This window comes from Grampus griseus (genome assembly GCF_964374135.1).
Source record: "Grampus griseus genome assembly, chromosome: 18".
Taxonomy (NCBI): domain Eukaryota; kingdom Metazoa; phylum Chordata; class Mammalia; order Artiodactyla; family Delphinidae; genus Grampus; species Grampus griseus.
In genome coordinates, this window is record NC_139012.1 from 73,676,463 (window position 1) to 73,697,138 (window position 20,676).

Consider the following 20,676-nt stretch of genomic DNA (forward strand, 5'->3'; position numbering starts at 1 on the left):
TAAAGACTTCAGTGCTGGGGAACACCGGGGCCCCTGCCCAGTGTGGGTGTGATGGGGCAGGGGGCTAAAGGAATTCTCTAGCCCCCTTTTCTGACGGGAAGCGCAAGACCAGTAAAGAAAAGGCTCTGGAAGGAAGCAATTGGGACCTTCTTGGCTGTCTCTGCCATCTCTAAACTTCCTAGCCCCTCTCTGCCTGGGCATTTGGGCAACAAGGGCGGCAACTCAGTGACCTGTGGGTGTGGGGTGCGCAGCACCCAGGGGTGCTCCAAGCATCGCTCCTCAGAGAACAGGGACAGGCTGAAAGAGTTACTCTCGGCGCCACTGGGACAATGAAACCGGAAATGATCTGGTCAGACCATAAAAGAACATGTGCTGGGAGAGTATTTTGGTAGAATCATCCTGTATTTCTTACAAATGATGACACATCTTCAGCCTGCCTTACGACGCTCCTGATACCTTACCTCACGCTCACCCACTGCAGCCCAGAAGTCAGGGTGCCTCTTGTTCCCTGAGGGACCCTGGGGGCCCAGCAGCATGGCTGGCACACCAGAGACCCAGAAGAAAAATGAAATGAATGGATGAATCTAACTGGGATTGGAATTAAAATCTGGTCCCAACACTAGTGTTATAAACTGATATGGTGGTTCCCCCAATCGTATTTTGAAAACTGTAGTTAGATGTTTTCAGGTCACCAGTACTATCTGAGCAGCAGCTGTGGTCCGTTTTCAGCTGGGAATAACTGTCTCAGGTGAAGGGGCTTACACTAAGGCAGTCTGGACACAGGAGTGGGGAGGGGACACTGCTGGCTGGCGCTGCCGCGTTTGAATGATTCCCAGGCTGTACTCGTGGCGGCACTGGCTGTCTGCAGTGTGTGGCCCGGAGTGAGGTCGGCAGCTGTGGCCGCACAGCTCTCATGTATCCGAGCTGTTGTCGGGACCGAAGATGAGAGAAACAAACCACACAGAATACGCGCCTCGGCGATCCCAAGTAGCAGAGGCCCTTGTTTCAGTCCTGTTGCTCTCCAGGGGCCCAGACTGTTCAAGGATGTGGGAATTCTATAGTTTGGGCCGAGCCCTTCTCCTGGACTGTTTGGGTTCCCACCCTACGTGCTGAAAGAGCACCCAGAGCATGAACACACGTGCTTCTGCATCTGAAACTACTTTCTCCTGGACAGAATATAACAGACCAGACCCTGGACTGCAGAAAGCTGGTATTTTTATTGAGTGGGAGCATAAATCCTGACTATATCAGAAGTTTCGGATAATACCAAGAGTCCAATGAACACAGGATCTCCACTGGACTTGGACAAGTAAATGGAATGAACCCATCAGGACTTTGTTTCATTATAAAAAAGTCTCTTCCAACGGAAGAGAAGATAATCCTTTTGGCTGTGATATTTCCCCTTGCTGTCTTCCTCTCACAAAATATATTCATCCAAAGAGTATGTCTTATAAATACACACAGATATTTTTTCTCCCTTTCTTTGGGGATTCTGCTGTGGTGCACTGAAAAAGGATAAATCAGCTTAAGAGAATTTTTCAAAACGCAATCCCACTCCAGGTTTAATTATAGACAATATAGGTCAAGTTATTTTAAATAGGCCCCAAAGTGGTTGTCCCTGAACTACTTTGTATGTTTCGCATGAGTCAGTTTCCCTATTACTGAAAAAAGTGGACAGTCAGAAGTTAGACAAACGCCTCCTCTCTGTAAGTAGCCTGTGGACGGGCTCCCTTGACAGTAATAAGCAGATGGAACTAGAAGATGCTGATGTTATGGTCACTGGGTCTCCTTTCCTAGCACATCAGGAGGGCGAGCCCACACCCGCAGCTGCCCTCTCCTATGCTCCCGTGTGAACACTTTCTGATGGGCTCTGAAATCACAGTGGCTGGCTCCCACTCCCAAAGGAGGCAAGGGGAGACGGCAGGCCTGGCGTGGCAGCAACGCAAAGCCCAAAGCCTGGGAAGAGACATCCTCCCTGTGCCGACACATGTTTTTACTCAAATCAGAAGACATTTTTCCAGGTGAACCAAAATCCGAGAATAGTCATTTACTCCATTTCTGGCTTGGCTCTCCAGAGCTGTCCATTCCCTCTCAGTGCAGGGCCCCTAGGTTTGATTACAGGTCACCCCAGCTGCCCCCAATAGTTGAGATTAGGAGTGGAAATAGACATCATTTCCTTGAGACCCTCACATCTATTTTAAAATATCATTTTCACTAAGCTGGCTATTAGATACTGCCTAAAGCTTTGCATGAGGGTGGGAAAGAAACACACATACATAAACGCGCACGCGCACACACACTCAATTTTCATGTCATTTGAACTTGGGTTTGCCATTTGCCATGACTGATCTGTCTTTTAACAAGACCAGAAGCCACTGAAATAGAAAGTCACAATTCCAAGAATACAAGTCTCATCTTCAAATACATCTCTGTGTTAAGCGGCTGGATGCCGTGACCCAATGTCTTATGTATACGCTGCAATCTTCAGTCGGCCTCCCACCTCGCTCCCGCTGCCCGTCACAGCACAGAGCTGTGTTTATTCTCTCTTCTCCTGCTCACGTCGGTGTATCACTGTCTTCCCTCCCACCTGTCCCTCAGCCTGCCAGGTGTGTCCCGTGTATCAGTTTTCCCAGGAAGCCTCTGCACTCACTTCCAGCACACCCCGAGCTCTGCTCATCAGTCTCACACTGACTTATAATTTCTGATTGTGTCACGTGGTCATCTGATCTCACAAACGAGGCCAACTCCGGAAGGAAAAGCACTGTGTTTTATACCAAAGAAGAATCTCTTTGGACCCAGACCATGAAGGCCCCCAGGAGATGCTCTGTCACTTCCTCTTAAAAGTCAGACAACACGTACCAGCTACTGGTGTCAAGAGCACCAGTTCTATTTAGCCTACTGGAGATCTTCAGTGGATGTCTCAAAGGACCTCAAACTCTTCATGTCTGAGAACTCAGTCCAGGAACCTCCGTGGAGCCCACCCATCACATCTTCCATCTCAGTGAGTGGTACCCCATTCATGTGGTTCCCCAGCCAGAGACCTTGACCTCAGCCCTGGCAGCTACCTTTTCCTCACCCCTTATTCCAACACATCACCACTCTTACCTGACTTACCTCCTAACATCTCTCCCACCACCATGGACATCTCTCCATCTCCACATCCATCACGCTGGTCCAAGCCACCACCATCCACGCCCGTGTGGACCACAGCCTTAGCTTCCCATTTGGTCTCCCTGCCCGTCTGTTCTGGAAACGTGAGTCTGCTCAGATCACCGTCCACACAGGGTCTTCCTTTTGCTCCTCCGTAAGGAGCGGGCTCCCCCTCACTGTTTAGGAGGCCCTGCAAGGTCGGGCCTCTCAACCAGCTCCCCAGCCTAGGGCTCTATCGGCGCCCCCTCAACTCCATGGACTCGCACGTCCCCTCCCCTCCACAGTGATTTTCCACACAGGCCCCTCTCCCCGCCACACCTGCTGCCATCGTGTCCCCTCTTTCTTCCATTTCAGAGCCTGCACCCCGGAGCTCCGAGACGAGGTTGCACCCTCCAATACCGTTTCTTGTATTTAAAAGACGTGCCCAATCCCTCCACCAAGCTCCACGAGGGCACAGAGCACGTCTGCTTTGCCCTCTGTTGTATTCCCAGTCCCGAGCACAGCTGCTGGTCCAGAGCAGGCACTTGACTTGAGGATTACTTCCTGATTCCACAGTCATCGTCACCAAGTGGTAGCATCTCCCAACCACTTTCGTGGACACTAGCTCGGTTCACCCTCAGAACGGTCTCCTTTCACAGATGAGGAAAGTGAAACAGACAGAGGGTCTGTGGACTTTGCAGACCGCAGTGCTGACAAGGATCGGGCTGGATCCGTTTTCTGATGCCCAGTTCTGTGCTTTCTCTACATTGCGCTTTCTCACTTTACTGTACCAAGTATGAATGTAGTGATGAAGTCTGAAGGACCCTGCCCCTGGGTCAGACTTCAGCCTGGCTCTGCGTCACTGTGTGACTTCAGGCAAAGTGACGCTTCTCTCTAGGTCCCAACAGTGCCCATCCACAGGGCTGCGGAGAGAATTAAACGGGACAAGGGGTGGTGGGCCCCTGCCAAGGGCTTGGTCCACAGTAAGATACATAAATGTTAGCTAGTAACAAGGAGGGATAAGCAGTCTTACTTCCAGTACCTCTACGTAATTCCCCTACGCTAGCAGGTTACTTTCTACACTGTAACTACGCTAAATGCCATAAGCACTACAGCTTCTGATTATATAGCATCAAACCCTTTTGCTTCGTCGTGTTAGGGATTTTAGCCCTTCTTTGCTTGCTACAGATGCAAACTTCCTCCTCACTCTGGCTAGCCTACTTTATATGCCCCAGAGCTTCCCCTCTCTTCCTCAACTCCGGGACCACCTGTATCCGGGCAGAAGCCCAGAAATCTGCCCCTTTGGTCCCCCGGCTATAGACTCCCAGGGGCAGGAAGGATTCTAGCCAGCCACAGATTCTCATTTGGGTTGTTCTACCTCCTTCTTCCCTGGCTAGGCCCAATTCTCCTAAAATCAGTGTAGATTTTCCTAGAAGGGAATGCAGGAGCAGGCGGCCACGGCTGTGCCCGGGCAGGCACTTGCTCTGGGGCAGCCTAAGCTGACCTGCTTCTGCTTTGCTGAGAAGCGTACTCTGTCCATCCATCTCGGGTGCATTCCTTCTTCTAGCAGAACAACTTACCTATTGCAGATAGAGGTTAATGACTGAGACTACCAACACGGGACAGCTCACTGGCTACGCCAAATCCACCCCACGGAGAAATGAGTCCCCCGTCTCCTGGGAACTCCCCACTTTAAACCCTGTTATCTTTAAAGCAAGCGCTAACATGTGTTACTTGAAATAACAATACAAACTCACGGAGTACGGGTGAGTTCACGGTCTGAGACTGTTCTCCGGGGTCAGCTGAGATTCACAGCTGCCCAATGTCAGGACTGATGATGGCCACTCTGATGCCAGCACGACTGTGTCCCCTAAGCCTCTCTATGTCCCCGGCTATGGGACAGGGGTACCCTGGGATCTGAACGGCTGGTTACCCTTGTGTTTCTTCCTGTTGTGAGAGGCTTGTGAAACACCAGGGAAATAGGACAGGTTGAGAGTCAGATGCCTTCAAATCCTGGCTGTGCTATGCGGCCTTTGCGACTTAGCCTCTCTGAGCTCCAGTGTTCCATCTGAAAAAAGAGACTGTCTCATGTATAGTCTCTGGGTGGTTGTTATAGCCCTGGGGGGCCTCATCTGGCGGCTAGAACATATTACCAGGTCAAAACACACGACTTGCACCATTCCTCCCTATTTTCAGTTATAACAATTCTTTAAAGGTATGTTATATATATGAACTTCAAAAATTCAAGTACTCCCAAGTACAGTTTTCTTTTTCTCTGACTGCCCGTAATCTCTACCTCAAGCCTCTGATTTTCCTCAGTTTGGGGAAAGGTAGTCTAGTTGCTTTTAGGCGAAAGTTAAATCGCATAATTTCTCAATTTAGATTGACAGAAATCAGCCACTTTCCAGTTCGAAACCCCCCTCTCCTGGGTTTTCTTCTCTCCTATGCCACCCCGGCTTGATTCCAAGTGGGTCCTGGCGTGGGCAGGGGCGGGTGGCCTCTGTTTCTCCTTCCATCATGCTCCTGGGCTGGCAGCCTTTGAGCTGTGACTCATCTGGAAGGATTCTGAGTGTCGTCTTTCACATCACACCCACTGCTGTGTATAACCATGCCTTAAGGGCTGTGATCCCTGGCTCTGTCCTCACAACGTCCTCACTGTGGCCTCTCGTTGTCACGTCCACGCCCATCCCCTGTTCCACCTCATGTTGGTGGTGTTCTCCATCCTTTGAAGCTCTCGGGAGTCTTATTCTGCCCTCCCCGCTCTCCACCTGCCTCTGCTCTGTCACCCTCAATCCACTGCAGCTTGAGGAAGGTCAGGGAGGTCTGTCACCACCAGGAGTCCAAGTGAGACGAACAAGGCAAAGCTCCCCATCACCCTGGGATCCCCCAAATTATGGGGGTTCCACTGGGTTTTAGTCTCTCCTCTTGGACTTATCCTGAGGCAGGTGCATACAGACTAAGCTTGCATCTTGAGATTCTTCTGGAACACTCTTCCCCCTTCCCAGCTTGGATAATTTCCCTCTAATTGAGGAAGAGTGGGAGGCTGGAGATTAACAGCTGCCCAGATTAACGGCCCCCTTCAAATCTTCTGGCTCTCAGGCTTTTCAGGGCGAAGCTGAGAATCTGAGTCCTTGCTGAACTACGAGGCTGTACTGTTTCGAGTGGTTACCCTGTCAGAGGCCAACCAAGTTAGAGGCTGGGCCAGAGCACATCGACAGATGCTTTGAAGATGACTCACCACAAACTGACACTTTACACACTGTCCTGCTATAGATGTAACTTGTTGCCGTGAAGAAGTGAGAATCTGTCTCACCAAACACTAAATCTATTTGCCTTTCCTATAAGCTTCAAAAGAATAAGACCCAAAGGATAATAAGAAAATGACCATATGGACTGTGACTTTTTCTTTTCAAAAAAATTTACTTAAAAAATTAAAAAATAGTATCATTGACTGTGTTGTGTGTGTGGGAGACTTTTATGTGTACGGTTCTATGAATTTAAAAACATGTATAGATTTATGTAACTACCGCCACAATCAGAATATAGAACAGCTACACTACTCCAAAAATCTACCTTTGCACACCCCACATCCCTGAACCCTGGCAACTACCAATCTGTTCTCCATCACTATGGTTTTGCCTTTTGGAAAATATCATATACATAGAATCAGAGAGTATATGCAAATTCTCGAGTGTAGCTTCTTCAACGCAGCATAATGCCTTTGAGAATCACGCGAGGTCTCACGTGTATCAATAGTTCATTCCTTTTTAACACCTGTGGGGTCTGTGGAGATTTCCCCTCTTTCATTCCTGATGCTGGTAAGTTTGTCTTTTTGTTTGTCAGACTTACAATAGGTTTATCGATTTTACTGACTGTCTCAAAGAACCAGCTTTCAGTTTCATTGATTCTATTATTCTTCTGTTTTCAATTTCATTGATTTTTCCTCCTATCTTTATTATTTCCTTTCTTTTGCTTGCTCTGGGGTTATTTTTGTGCTATACTGTACCCTACGATACATGCTACAAGCACACATTCTTTTTCTAGTGTCTTGAGGTAGAAGCTTAGATCACTGATTCAGACTTTTTGTCTTTTCTGAGTTTCTAATAGTATAAATATCATCCTAGGCACTACGTTAGCCATGTTCCACAAATTTCTAAATGTTGTAATTTTATTTTCCTTCAGTTTAAAGTATTTTCTAATTTCCCTTGAAACTTCTTTCTGATACACGGGTTATTTGGTAGTATGTTATTTAATTTCCAAATGTTTAAAGAGTTTCCTGTTATCTTTCTCCTACTGATTTTTGTCTAATTTCATCAAGGTCAGACAACATATTTTGTATGATTCTAATTATTTATTTATTTATTTTATTATTATTATTTTTTTTTTGCGGTACGCGGGGCTCTCACTGTTGTGGCCTCTCCCCTTGCGGAGCACAGGCTCCGGACGCGCAGGCTCAGCAGCCATGGCTCATGGGCCTAGATGCTCCGCGGCATGTGGGATCTTCCCAGACCAGGGCACGAACCTGTGTCCCCTGCAACGGCAGGCAGACTCTCAACCACTGCGCCACCAGGGAAGCCCCATGCTTTTATGTCTTTTGGAGAACTGACCCCTTTATACATAATGCAGTGTCCTCTTTATCTCTGATGATCCACTTTGTTCCAAAGTCTGCTTTGTCTGAAATTAATATTGCTACTCCAACTTTCTTTGGATTAGAGTTATTTAGCATGGTATATCTTTCTCCATCCCTTTACTTTTGTGAGCATCTTTATTTTTATTTCTTTTTCTTTTTTTTTTAATTGGAGTACAGTTGATTGACAATATTGTGCTAGTTTCAGGTATGCAGGACAGTCTTTATATTTAAATCGGGTTCCTTGTGGACAATATATAGTTGGGTTAAAAAAAATCCTTTCTACCTCTGTCTTTTAATTGGTATGTTTAGACCACTCACATTTAATGTGATTATTACTCTAGTTGGATTAATATCTTTGTAACTTTTCTAATCATTGCATTTATTCTTCGTTTCTTTTTTCCCCTCTTCTTCGGCCTCCTTTCTGCCTGTAAAATAGATATAAAATTATGGCCCTGCATTTCTTTCGAACTGAAAAAATAATGGGGAAATACTGTTGCAGAAAAGTTTGAGAAATGATATCACTTCCTATTTATTTTGTCAGCACAGTTCGCACGTTGTCTCTGTTTTCAAGAGAGTACTGTCATGTCACAGAGGCTCAGTACATTTGAATTTTAAATGTTTCTTCCTCTGTTCCTGGTAAAGCAGATGTCACGGGCCTTCACGCTCTCCAGGGACTGAATTACAGATATAGATTGTTTGACTCTCAGGTTTGTGCAATATATAATTGCTTTTATGAATTATCTCTTAGGGAAGCTGCTTGCAGTGTGTGACATCAATCTTATTCTTGCTTAGTACTTTGATTGTCAGGAATAAAATGAAAAATGAAAGCAGTTGTGTGATTTTAGTATCAAACCTAATTTCAATTACGTCTGTGGAACAGGCAGGTCTGCAGTTCGCACTTTAGTGAACAAGGGGCGGAGAGTGGCACCTGCTTTTTGTAAAACGCCCTGGAATTTAAGGGAATATTTGGCAAGCACTCTTCTGCGGGCACAGATTTCATTTCCAGCCAATGCCCTGTAGATGTCACCATTGCCACTTCTCACAGGGAAACGTTCACCGCGGGCTGACAGAGGCCAAACTTGCTAAACCATTTGGTTGTCAAGGAACCAGGAGAATCTGGTCGTCCTGACCTGTTCACAGATACTCCTGTGAGCGTGCCAAACTCTGGGATATATCCTCATTCTGTGTCATTTTCATCCACTGCCTGGTACCTGGTATTACAAATCACTCCAACCTACAGAAACTCCTCCCTCGTTTGGCTTCTTTGAGGTGGGACTTCCCCTGTTTTCAACAGCCTTTCTCACCATCTCCTGAGTTTCCTTTCTCTCCTGCTCCTCCTTGGGCTGAGGGGCTGTCCTGTGTCTGCCTTCCTCTTCTGTACACATGCTCTTGTCAATTTCCTCCCTCTATAATGTCACTTCTATACAAATGTCTCCCAAGTCTACAGCTTCCTTTCTACAGCTTCCTGTTTCCTCCCCTGACATCTAAACCCATGTTTAACTCCCTAATGGAGCTCCCAGCATCACAAAGCACAAAGAATCTTGGAAACCAGCAAAGGGGAGCCACACCAGGTAGGCAGGGATGCTGCCTGTGGGATGGCCGGAACCCATCAGCTGAGCTAATTTAAAAGAAGCAGAAATTCAGAGCCACAAGTAACTATACAAAAATAAGCTCATCCCACCTGAAATTCCTGAGAGGATGGGAGATAGGGAGGATGCTCCTGGAATGTGGGATGGCTTCCATAACTGACACCCCAGGCCAGGGATTCTTATTACTTCAAAGAGCTGCTTGGCATAGCTGGGGCGGGGAGGGGGTGTTCTATCCCTTGATATTGGGAATATTTTGATATTTGGGGGTTACGCTAAGCATTTCCTTAAGCTCAAGTCCTAAGGGTAAAAGCTAACACTCACGGTTCTCCCAGCAAAGGAATGTGGTCACAATGACCTTTGGGACACAAAAGTTCTTTTAGAACAACAATCGTTGGAATAGCCAATTTACTATTTCATCAACATTCCCATCAGGTCATATACTGAACTGTCAGAAATGCCAACCTAGGTGCTCACTTTTTCTCTAAGGCTTTAGTTATTCAAGGTAAAATTAAGGAAGAAAAGATAATCACAGGGCACTGTTTATAAGGGGGAGAAGCACAAAATACTATATTTAAATGGACATTTTTAGGATTTAGGGAGCAACAGAGAGCGTACGGTTTTCAGGTTTTTTTTTTCTTTTTTCTTTTTTTGGTTGCATTGGGTCTTCGTTACCGTGTGCAGGCTTTCTCTAGTTGCGATGAGCGGGGGCTACTCTTCGTTGTGGTGCGCAGGTGTCTCATTGCGGTGGCCTCTCTTGTTGCGGAACACAGGCTCTAGGCGCGCGGGCTTCAACGATTGTGGCTCGCAGGCTCTAGAGCGCAGGATCAGTAGTTGTGGTGCACGGGCTTAGTTGCTGCGCGGCACGTGGGATCTTCCCGGACCAGGGCTCGAACCTGTGTCCCCTGCATTGGCAGGTGGATTCTTAACCACTGCGCCACCAGGGAAGCCCCTCGGTTTTCAGGTTTGATCAGGTGTAATCATTGCCCTGAAGCTCCCGACGGTGGGAAAGTGTCCTGACACATAAAGTCCCTTGGCAGCCGGATACAACAGCTTCTCTGCTGTTTTGGGGCCCTAGGGCAGACTTTCATCCGATGATCCATGCGAATGTTATCAAATGGCAAAAGCAAGCAAGCATGCATTTATTTTCCAAAAGGATTCTACACAGCCTGCTCGGATGGAAGCAGCCAGCTATGGAGCCCGGAAGGTGAATCTGGGCCACCTTGACCAAGAGGAGCCGCCGTCTGTTACAGAGGAACCTTCACACTTCCAAAAACAGTTCTGAGTCCCTGGATCTCCATCCGCAAATCATTAACTAATCTACCCTGGGCTTCAAGATAGGGAGGGGCCACCACTCTGCAGACAACCAGGTTGGACTGTCCTCTGCCCGTACACACGCTCCCCCTCCTCTTTACTCACAATAATCCCTCCCAGCTCTCTGTCCCGGCCCCTGCCAGTCTCCTTCCCAGGGCGTCCCTTCCCACTCACAGTGGTGGGCTTCTACCAGAACATACACCATTTTTGTTTGTGACTTCAGGTTGACTATTACCTTAGATCATTTTCTCTAAGCATCCTCTACATGTGTTTAACTTTTAGATTACTGTTTCACATTTTGTTCTTCCCCCTTAACTACATCAAAACCTTGAAGGCTGGGTGGAGAGAGAGAAAAGACCACAATATTGTGGGAAAAATATGAGGTGGATACGGGCTGACCTGCATTTGTATCGTGGCTCCACTGCTTTCCAATTCTGTTGTCTTCGGAAGGCTACATAACCTCCCTGAGCCTTGGTCTCCCCGACTGTCACATGAGAATAGTGTCCACACCAGGGCGGGTTAAAATACTATATGGAAAGTGTCCAGGACATAGGAGATGGTCAATAAACAGGAGCGATATTGTTATTAAGGTGCTTTGCCTTCTACTTTTTTGAACCCTCCACAGAACCTTTCATATGGTCGGGGCAGGGTTGATAAAAATCTACTAACGTAAGTGAATTAAAGATGAAAAGTTAAGTATATGAACTATATTTAAAAATATGTATCCCTAACTAACAACAAAAACATAGATAAAATGGGACTAAAGCTGCAACTAAAGAGCTGGCAAGACGCAACTAAGGAGCCTGCCTGCCACAACTAAGACCCAGCACGACCAAATAAAGAAATAAGTAAATATTTAAAAAAACATAGATAAAGTGAATAAGGAAACATGTCATTAAGTATTAAACCTAAATGGTGAGTATTTGGGTGTTATTCTTTCCATACTTCTCCACAATTATTCAATATATTTTTGTGATAAAACGTCAAAGAGTAAAAGAAAAAAATATACATTCATATATATACACTTTAGGGAGAAGGAGGCTGATGCATCATTAATTTTGATTAAGCTTAGAAAGTACACAAATGCTTGACATAAATTTTCATGCCTTGTAGGCCTAAACTATTTAATAATAAATAAGAAATAGTTAAAAACCATCGTCTATCACAGTCATAAAGTTAATGATAAAAACGACACAAACCAATATGAAAAAATATAGAATAAATATAATAAATCTGATTAAAACTAAAACGAAAATAAATACACCCTCAGATGTAACCTGTGTAAAACCTGATGCTACAGGGCGAGGCAGGACCACCTCCTGGATTAGCCGCCAGGGGCTGCCAAAGAGTAGCGTTCCCGGGAACCAGGCAGCAAAAGGTAAAAGTCTTTTAACTTGACCCTGAGAAGTGAGAGTCCCTGAGAATCACACTTATCAGTACAGTCCCCCCAGAGGTCTGGGACCACGGATTTCAGCACAGCTGTCCGGCCTGTGGTGAGGACCGTGCCTTGTTAGGGGGAACAGAGCTGCCTGGAACGAGCACAAGCGTGAGGTAGGTGTTGGCACCTAAATGTGGCATCTTAGCATCCCTGGACGCTGGGCTCAGGCTGTACCACAGCTGACAGCTTTCACAGCCGCCCTGCCAGGAGCTGTGAAACATGGGGCAGAAATGAAAGATCCCTATCCGGGCTCCAAATTCCTTTTTCTAGTGACCTCCCATACTTAATAGCATCAGCACATTCTGGAAAAAATATACAGCAGCAGCAGCTGAACAGCTGGACTAGAAGATTAATTCTATTCTTAAAGTTCACCCCAAGCCAAATTCTTTATATACATAAAATGAAATAAGAGGGGTGTGGTCTGTGTTTCAGCTTTACATTCCTCACATATGTCTTATTCAACCCGCTGGAGAGTAAAACATTTGTCACATTTTCCTTGTCCTCAAAAAGAATGTTTTACTGAATATTTGTTCAAAGCACCTTCGCCCATTAATTCACTCCATTCTCACAATAACCTTGTAAAGAGTTATTATCAAACCTACTTGAAATTGAGGAAACTGAGAGTCAAAGATGACTCTCATCAGAGGTGATTCTGCAGCGGGAAGCCGAGGGGAGCAAGGATGTACTCCCGTTGGTGATGCTGTCACGGCTCAAAGAGGGGCCGCAACTCGCTCAAGGTCTCGTGCAAGATGGAGGTGGAGGTGGGACCGGCTCCTTGCTGGCACGGTCCCCTCTCTCCACTACGCCTGCTTTGTAGACGCATATGCTACAGCGTAGAAAAGATACAGGTGTAGAGTTCCAGCAGGGTCTTCTAAGCAGAAGAGCAAAGAGATACTGCTTTTTCAGGCTGGCTATGGAGGCCACGCCCTGCACAGCTGCCATGCTGGGCTGTGACCACTGCCCCATATATAACAATAATAATAATAATGCATTGGCTTCCCCCAAGAGGGACACGGGTCATGAGAGCATCTCAGGATCCTGAGCCCTTGTAGTAGGGGCCCCATCATCAGAATTCCCAGGTTGCCTGGCCTCCACTTCCCCGCGTGCTCCACTCTGGTCACACCCCCTGGTCTAGTCTGGTATTCCTGGAAAACTCTCAAATCAATCATCTTAAACCATGTAGAACACATGCCAGCCTGAGTGGAAGCCACTTATGTTCAACTGCAGACTTTAAAAATGTCCATTTTTTCTTCTGAGGTGTCTCTGGAGAAAGAGTTGAGATCAGAAGGACGGAAAAAAGAGCACACCGTGTGGGAAGTGAAATGCCATGGCCATTGGGGAGGCCTGTCTGGAGCTGCTGGCTGTGACTTACTGCAAAGAAAATGAAATTCGTGCCCACCATCCATCTTGCTGAAATGTCATGCCGAGTGCGGCTCCAGCCAGTAGGGGGGTCTGATGGAGATGGCTACAAATCACCTGCCTTTGGGTCTCTGCTTGAAGAGCCATGTGTATGCTGCAGTGAAATAAAACTCGTGGTCCATGGGCCAAAAGGAATTTTCCTGGGGCCTAGAAATGCATCACTACAGGAAACTGACCCTTATTCAACACAGGAACTCTCTTCTCTGCCATGACGCCATAAATGGGGTCCAAAAGTTCTAACTTGAAAACACAGCGCATGTTACCAATGTGTTAATTCGATGTCTGCTGGCATATCTATCCACACGAAACCTTTATCAAGGATTTGTCATGAAGCTGGATGATGTATGGAAGGTGCAATCCCAGAGCGGGCAGAGTTACAAAGTAAATGTTATCACTGAACTGCAACGAACAACGCTGTTTTCCTCTCTTTATTAAAGACTTCACAGTCAGTGGAAAATACACATCCAGCTGAAGAACGGAAAACACGTCACTCTTTGTCTAATAAGAAAAATGCTCAATATTTACCATGGCAAGTCTGGCCCCTTTGGCACCTCAAAAATGTGTTTGTAACTTTAATTCTTACAGGGGTGAGAACGCAGCAACTGCAGCTCTTTAAGGTTGACCCCAGTGGTACTAGACCAGAAGGGAAGACATAAAATTCAAATTGGCCATTTACTGCTGGTGTTAACACTTTGATCAGGGAAGAGGCAGAAACTATTGGTAAAACTGAAACCTGTTTGTCTGTCTTCCATCACAACAATAACTTGGTAATTAGCTCTTTGGGCCAGAAGCTTTAAGCAAGAAAGGAAACAACAGAACAGGTCAGCTCAGGCTTCCACACTGTAGGGCAAGAGAGGCTGCAGGCTATCGTCAAAGGTCAGAGAGCCCTCCACACTTCACGGTACAGATAATAAAGGAAACCAGCGGGCATGGTGCTGGTTAATATTCTTCTGATTTTCTTCTTTAAATTAGTTAGAAATTTAGTTAGTTCATTTTCTTAGTTGGGGGGCATTTATATAGCATTTTTACCTTCATTTACAGATACCGGAAGGTCCATACATGAAACTAATGCCTTATGGGTTACTGATGTGCTAACTGATAATGTTTAAACCTCAAAGGTAAATGTTCAAGTTCTCCCCCAAATAGGGCTTGGCCACCTCAGGGTGGAGCACAAACGCACAAAGTCAGACAGACCCGCGCTCCCACCACCGCCCTTTCACATTCAGAGGCAGGAAAGCCAAACTACACCATGGCTGGTAACAGACTCGGAGTCCGGATGGCCCAGGAGCCTCTGGACACTCAGGCTGAGGGAACCAAGCCTCTCTGCACTGTCAGAAGAACCGAGGAGGCAGGGAGGACGCCCCTACCCCATGCTGTCCCGCGTGCACTGTGAGCGTGGCCCCGAGGAGAGGCCCCAGCCCGGCACCTTCCAGGTCCCCTCAACAGCCAAAGTGGCACCGCCCTGTGGCCCTGGCTCCCTCTGTACTGAAGGTGTAGACAGTTCAGACCCTGGCCGTCTCGGGTCTAAAATGCACACAATCACGTGCTCCATTCTCTTCCAAGACCTCACCTTCAAAGCGTTCATTTATGCCCTTTCCCTTCTTTTTTACACCATTTTCCCTTCTGCAGTCCAGGTTATGGATCCTTCCTCCCAGACTAACGTCTTCCACGCTCAAGTCTAAACTGGGCACCCAAAACATTACGCGGTGCTGGCGGAGATGCTGTATGACCTGAAAATCAAACTGGTCTCTAACCCCAAACTCGAACTGAAACACACACACACAACAACCGTCACCACCGCCATCCTCCCCGCAAACCGAAAGCCCTTCAACATTCACCAGATGTGGACTCACCTTCCTGAAGAAAAGCTGAGTGGACACGGCGAGTGCCTCAAAGCCCCGGACGGCCTTCCTCAGCTCCCCCTGCACGAGGCCCAGCTGCCGCACCTGCTGTTCGTACCGCTCCTTCAGCCGCTGCACCAGCTGCCGCTCGGCCTCTCGGGCCTGCGGGTCCGGCTTGGGGGAGGCCCCGTTGCGGGGGGCCGTGGGCCTCTGCTTGGGGTATCCTAGAAAGAAAAACAGTCACCTGTGAGTCACATTCAGCCCGAATGTGACAACCGCTCCTTATGACCGAAGGATTCCATCAAGTAGCTGACAAGGAATTGCCCATCATTTGTCATTGTAGGTGTTACAAATTGAAAACAGGGACTTTAAATATGGCTCTGTTGATGTGGTCTGAAGCGCAAGGTTTCAGGCCTGGAAAAAAGAGTACCAGACAAAATGGCCCAATTCCTTCTAGCTGCCTGCATTCTTCTGGGTCTGCTTAGAGAGACTGGAGCTGTTGTGTTTTTGTTTTTGTTTTTGTTTTCTTCAAGGGGATTCCTCTTTGAAAATGTCTAATGGGAAATCAATCAGTCAATCCAGGTCGAAGTCAGAGTTAACACCTAGCAACTCTTTCACTGGGCATCGGGGAGTAACGCCTACACGCCCTCCCCTCCCTTCAACCCTTTCTTTAATGTCAGGTTCAAGTCACGTGTCTGATGACCTCTGCTGCAGGGATTTCTGGCTTTAAATTCCTACAGCACCCATGCCCTGCATGTGAGCATTCACTCCACCTCCACGGCTGAAGGTCCAGCCCCAGCCACCATAACCTCTCACCTTCTAACGGGAGCCCTGCTTTTTCTCATCTTTCACTGCACAGAAGCCAGAATGATCTCTATAAACAGAAGAGAGCCCACGGCCCGCGTGGACCCCTCCCTCCACTCCTTATGCTGCGCTGCAGTAAGAAGAAAGTGCTCGTTCCTTACACGGCCCACAAAGCCTCTGAGATCTGGCTCCTGCTGGGCAAATGTTAGGGGTGTGTGTTGAGGAGGGTGCACAGAGGAAAGAACCAGAAATTCTGCCTGGGGTTGGGGAGGCTTTAAGAAGATTATTAGGCTGAAGCATTAAGGCGTAAAGGCCCAGGAAAGAGCTCAGAGACAAGCACTGCATCACGGTCCCAGATCCTCGGGTAAGCCAGAGTCTTCCTCGGATCGGCTGTACTTCTAGCATGAGGCTCAGACAGACCTGACACCCCCAGAGAGCCCCTGCGGTGGCCAGTGGACTTACGTTCCCAAGAATATTCCTTCCTTGGCTCCAACAGGTCACGTCCTAGAGGTCATGGCAGGGACACTGACCACACAATCATGAATAAACTTTAATGTTTCCACCGTTCTTTCGTCTCCCCGCTCTGCCTCCAAAACATCAGGGCGTAACATATAGAACAAATCGGAAAGCAGTGGCCTCTTCAGTACCTGATACCGTGAGCTGCAGCAGAGTCATGGGCCTGCGAACACACAATGGCCTCACCTTTTAAGGGGAAAAGATTGTTAATTGATCTAAATACTTCTGATTGTTAATTTAATGGTAACCATGCTAATTTTAATCAAATCTTCCTCCTTTTAAGAAATCATCAGAGGGCTTCCCTGGTGGCGCAGTGGTTAGGAGTCTGCCTGCCAATGCAGGGGACATGGGTTTGAGTCCTAGTCCGGGAAGATCCCACATGCTGCGTAGCAACTAAGTCTGTGCGTCACAACTACTGGGCCTGTGCTCTAGAGCCCATGAGCCACAACTACTGAAGCCTGCGTGCCACAACTACTGAAACCCGCGCTCCTAGAGCCCGTGCTCCGCAACAAGAGAAGCCACCGCAACGAGAAGCCCGCGCACCGCAACGAAGGGTAGCCCTGCTCACCGCAACTAGAGAAAGCTCGCATGCAGCAACGAGGACCCAACGCAGCCAAAAATTAATTAATTATAAAAAAGAGGAAATCATCAGAGACTGGAATATGACATATCTTCAACTAGTATGGCTTAATGGAATAGGTGAAATTATTGCTTCTTTAAAACTGTCTTTGCGGCATAAGAGTATACAGCATTCCAGAAGGCAAATCAATCTTAATATATACTTAATCCCAACATTCTCAATACTGAAAACAAAAGAAAAATAACTACTGACAAAGTGTGAGAAATTTCACTGCCTGCATTAAATTCTAAGGCACAGTCTAAGGCCCAAGGCACACTTTCCTCAGGGTTACCGTCTGCCGTTTTATCGCTGCGGCTAGTGATTTTACAAACACTCCAGTGTTTGTAATGTGTTGAGGTACCGGGGGCCTGACACCATTACAACAGAAGGTACTTCTTTTAGAAATCTAAAGAAATAATAAAACATCCTTCCAGCTCAGCCAATTAAAGCTAATTGCAATCTATAGCATACAGAGTTACCTCTGCACTTGTGGATATTAGTAAATGTTCACGTTGCCCTGTGTTTCTGGCTGTCAGATTTATCCTCTGTTATTATTACCATCATCATCATTGTTTTTAGGTTAGCAATTATATTGTAAACAGCCGATATGAAAGGATTTGGTGAAATCCTATTCTTGGTGTTTACTTTGATACTGGTGTTGTTATTAAACTGGTTTTATTCACACACTCAATATTCGAGGGTTCTACTGAACACCGGTATACTCAGTCCACGTTTCTACTCCTGGGGCCACCAAACCGATGTTCTGAGCCAGGACGTTGGCTCCCCTGTTAACATCAGCTTTTGACATGAACATATCAAGCCAATGTTTAGCCGTACTGTGACACCACACCGCCTGATGAAACCAGTCCTTGCGTGGGACTCCAGGCTGGCTGCCCTTCACAGCACAGACCAACGCTCAGGCCTCAGTGCTAAGACTACTGGAAGGAAACGTGGAGAAACAAGGTTGCATGTGAAGTTCTCTATCGCTCTTAGTTGAAAAGGGATATGGGGAGGGGGAAGGGTAAGCTGTGACAAAGCAAGAGAGTGGCATGGACATATATACACTACCAAACGTAAGGTAGATAGCTAGTGGGAAGCAGCCGCATAGCACAGGGAGATCAGCTCGGTGCTTTGTGACCACCTAGAGGGGTGGGATAGGGAGGGTGGGCGGGAAACGCAAGAGGGAGGGGATATGGGAACATATGTATATGTATAACTGATTCACTTTGTTATAAAGCAGAAACTAACACACCATTGTAAAGCAATTATACTCCAATAAAGATGTAAAAAAAAAAAAAGAAAAGGGAACTGCCATCTTTTTAAAAATTGGGTTGGCCAAAAAGTTCATTTGGATTTTTCTGCAAGATGTTATAGAAAAACCAAATGAATTTTTTGGCCAACCCAATATATCAAATATAACTTTGCCTGTGACTAATAATCATTTGACTGTCGTCAGCATAGCTCTGATCCTCGCTAAAAACAGCATTCTTTTCCTGTGCTGTGGATTTTGTCAAATATGTCTACAGTTATTCCCTGAAGTATCGTTCTGTCACTCACTTTCCTGTCCGCCCATATGTCCGACCATTCCCAGGACGGTACGGAAGGACAGCCTCACAGCCTCACCCACCGTCCTGGGGACAGAGAGCTTATGTTGAAAGAAGATGAATGACACTCAGCCAGCTTCACCTGGTTCATTAAAAATTAAAAAGGATTTTGCTTCCTTCTGCTGTCTTTTCTTAAAAGCCAGCACATGATGAAGTTTAAATACAAACCTGCTTAGGAAGTAAAGGGTAAATGGGAACATGGGACAGAAAAGTTGTGAGCCAGTGATCACAGGCAGCTCATGGAGCGCACGGTCGGCACTGGAATGGCTGTGATGACGGTGACCCACTTCTGACCTCTTACACCCAAACTTCTCTGGAAAAGCCACCATACACGCTTCAAATGAGGGCCGTGCCACATCCCCTGAGGACATTTCCATGCGCTGGAAGATTTTATTACCTCCTTCCCTGTTCTTTGTGGTACTTATATTGCTTCTGGGGAGGTCAAAGGTTCAAGGCAGGCAGACATGCCACTGACCTCTGTCTGCAGCCAGGCAGAGTCAAGTTACGTGTGTTTAGTCTCTTTCCAAAAAAAAAAAATCAAAACTCTGGTCGCCTAGAATATTCTGATTTCCATCCAGTTAAACTAGGAAACTGAGATAGCCTCATCCACCAGAGGGCAGACAGCAGAAGCAAGAAGAACTACAATACTGCAGCCTGTGGAACGAAAACCACATTCACAGAAAGATAGACAAAATGAAAAGGCAGAGGACTGTGTACCAGATGAAGGAACAAGATAAAACCTCAGAAAAACAACTAAATGAAGTGGAGATAGGCAACCTTCCAGAAAAAGAATTCAGAAAAATGATAGTGAAGATGATCCAGGAGCTCGGAAAAAGAATGGAGGCAAAGATTGAGAAGATGCAAGAAATGTTTAACAGAGACCTAGAAGAATTAAAGAACAAACACCTAGAAGAATTAAAGAAAAAACAGACAGAGATGAACAATACAATAACTGAAATGAAAAACACACTAGAAGGAATCAATAGCAGGATAACTAAGGGAGAAGAACGGATAAGTGACTTGGAAGACAGAAGGATGGAATTCACTGCCACGGAATAGAATAAAGGAAAAAAAATGAAAAGAAATGAAGACAGCCTAAGAGACCTCTGGGACAACATTAAACACACCAACATTCGCATTATAGGGGTCCCAGAAAGAGAAGAGAGAGAGAAAGGACCGGAGAAAATATTTAAAGAGATTACAGTAGAAAACTTCCCTAACATAGGAAAGGAAATAGCCACCCAAGTCCAGGAAGCACAGTGAGTCCCAGGCAGGATAAACCCAAGAAGAAACACACCGAAACACACAGTAATCAAACTGACAAAAGTTAAAGACAAAGAAAAATTATTAAAAGCAACAAGGGAAAAACGACAAATAACATACAAGGGAACTCCCATATGGTAAACAGCTGATTTCTCAGCAGAAACTCTATAAGCCAGAAGGGAGAGGCATGATATATTTAAAGTGCTGAAAGGGAAGAACCTACAACTAAGATTACTCTACCTGGCAAGGATCTCATTCAGGTTCAACGGAGAAATCAAAAGCTTTACAGACAAGCAAAAGCTAAGAGAATTCAGCACCACCAAACCAGCTCTACAACAAATGCTAAAGGAACTTCTCTAAGTGGGAAACACAAGAGAAGAAAAGGACCTACAAAAACAAACCCATAACAATTAAGAAAATGATAATAGGAATATACATATCGATAATCACCTTAAATGTGAATGGATTAAATGCTCCAACCAGAAAACACAGGCTCGCTGAATGGACACAAAA

The 20,676-nt window shown here is 46.3% G+C and overlaps 1 protein-coding gene across 1 annotated transcript in view; it reads right to left on the reverse strand.

The window, feature by feature from the left end:
* MTUS2 (microtubule associated scaffold protein 2) overlaps positions 1-20,676 on the reverse strand; it is a gene marked incomplete at its 5' end in the record, with an annotated part of 327,280 nt that overhangs the window by 95,869 nt on the left and 210,735 nt on the right. The window contains one exon of the mRNA XM_082675664.1: positions 15,370-15,581. Within this exon, the coding sequence (XP_082531790.1) occupies positions 15,370-15,581 (212 nt within the window). The remainder of the gene's footprint in view (positions 1-15,369; positions 15,582-20,676) is intronic.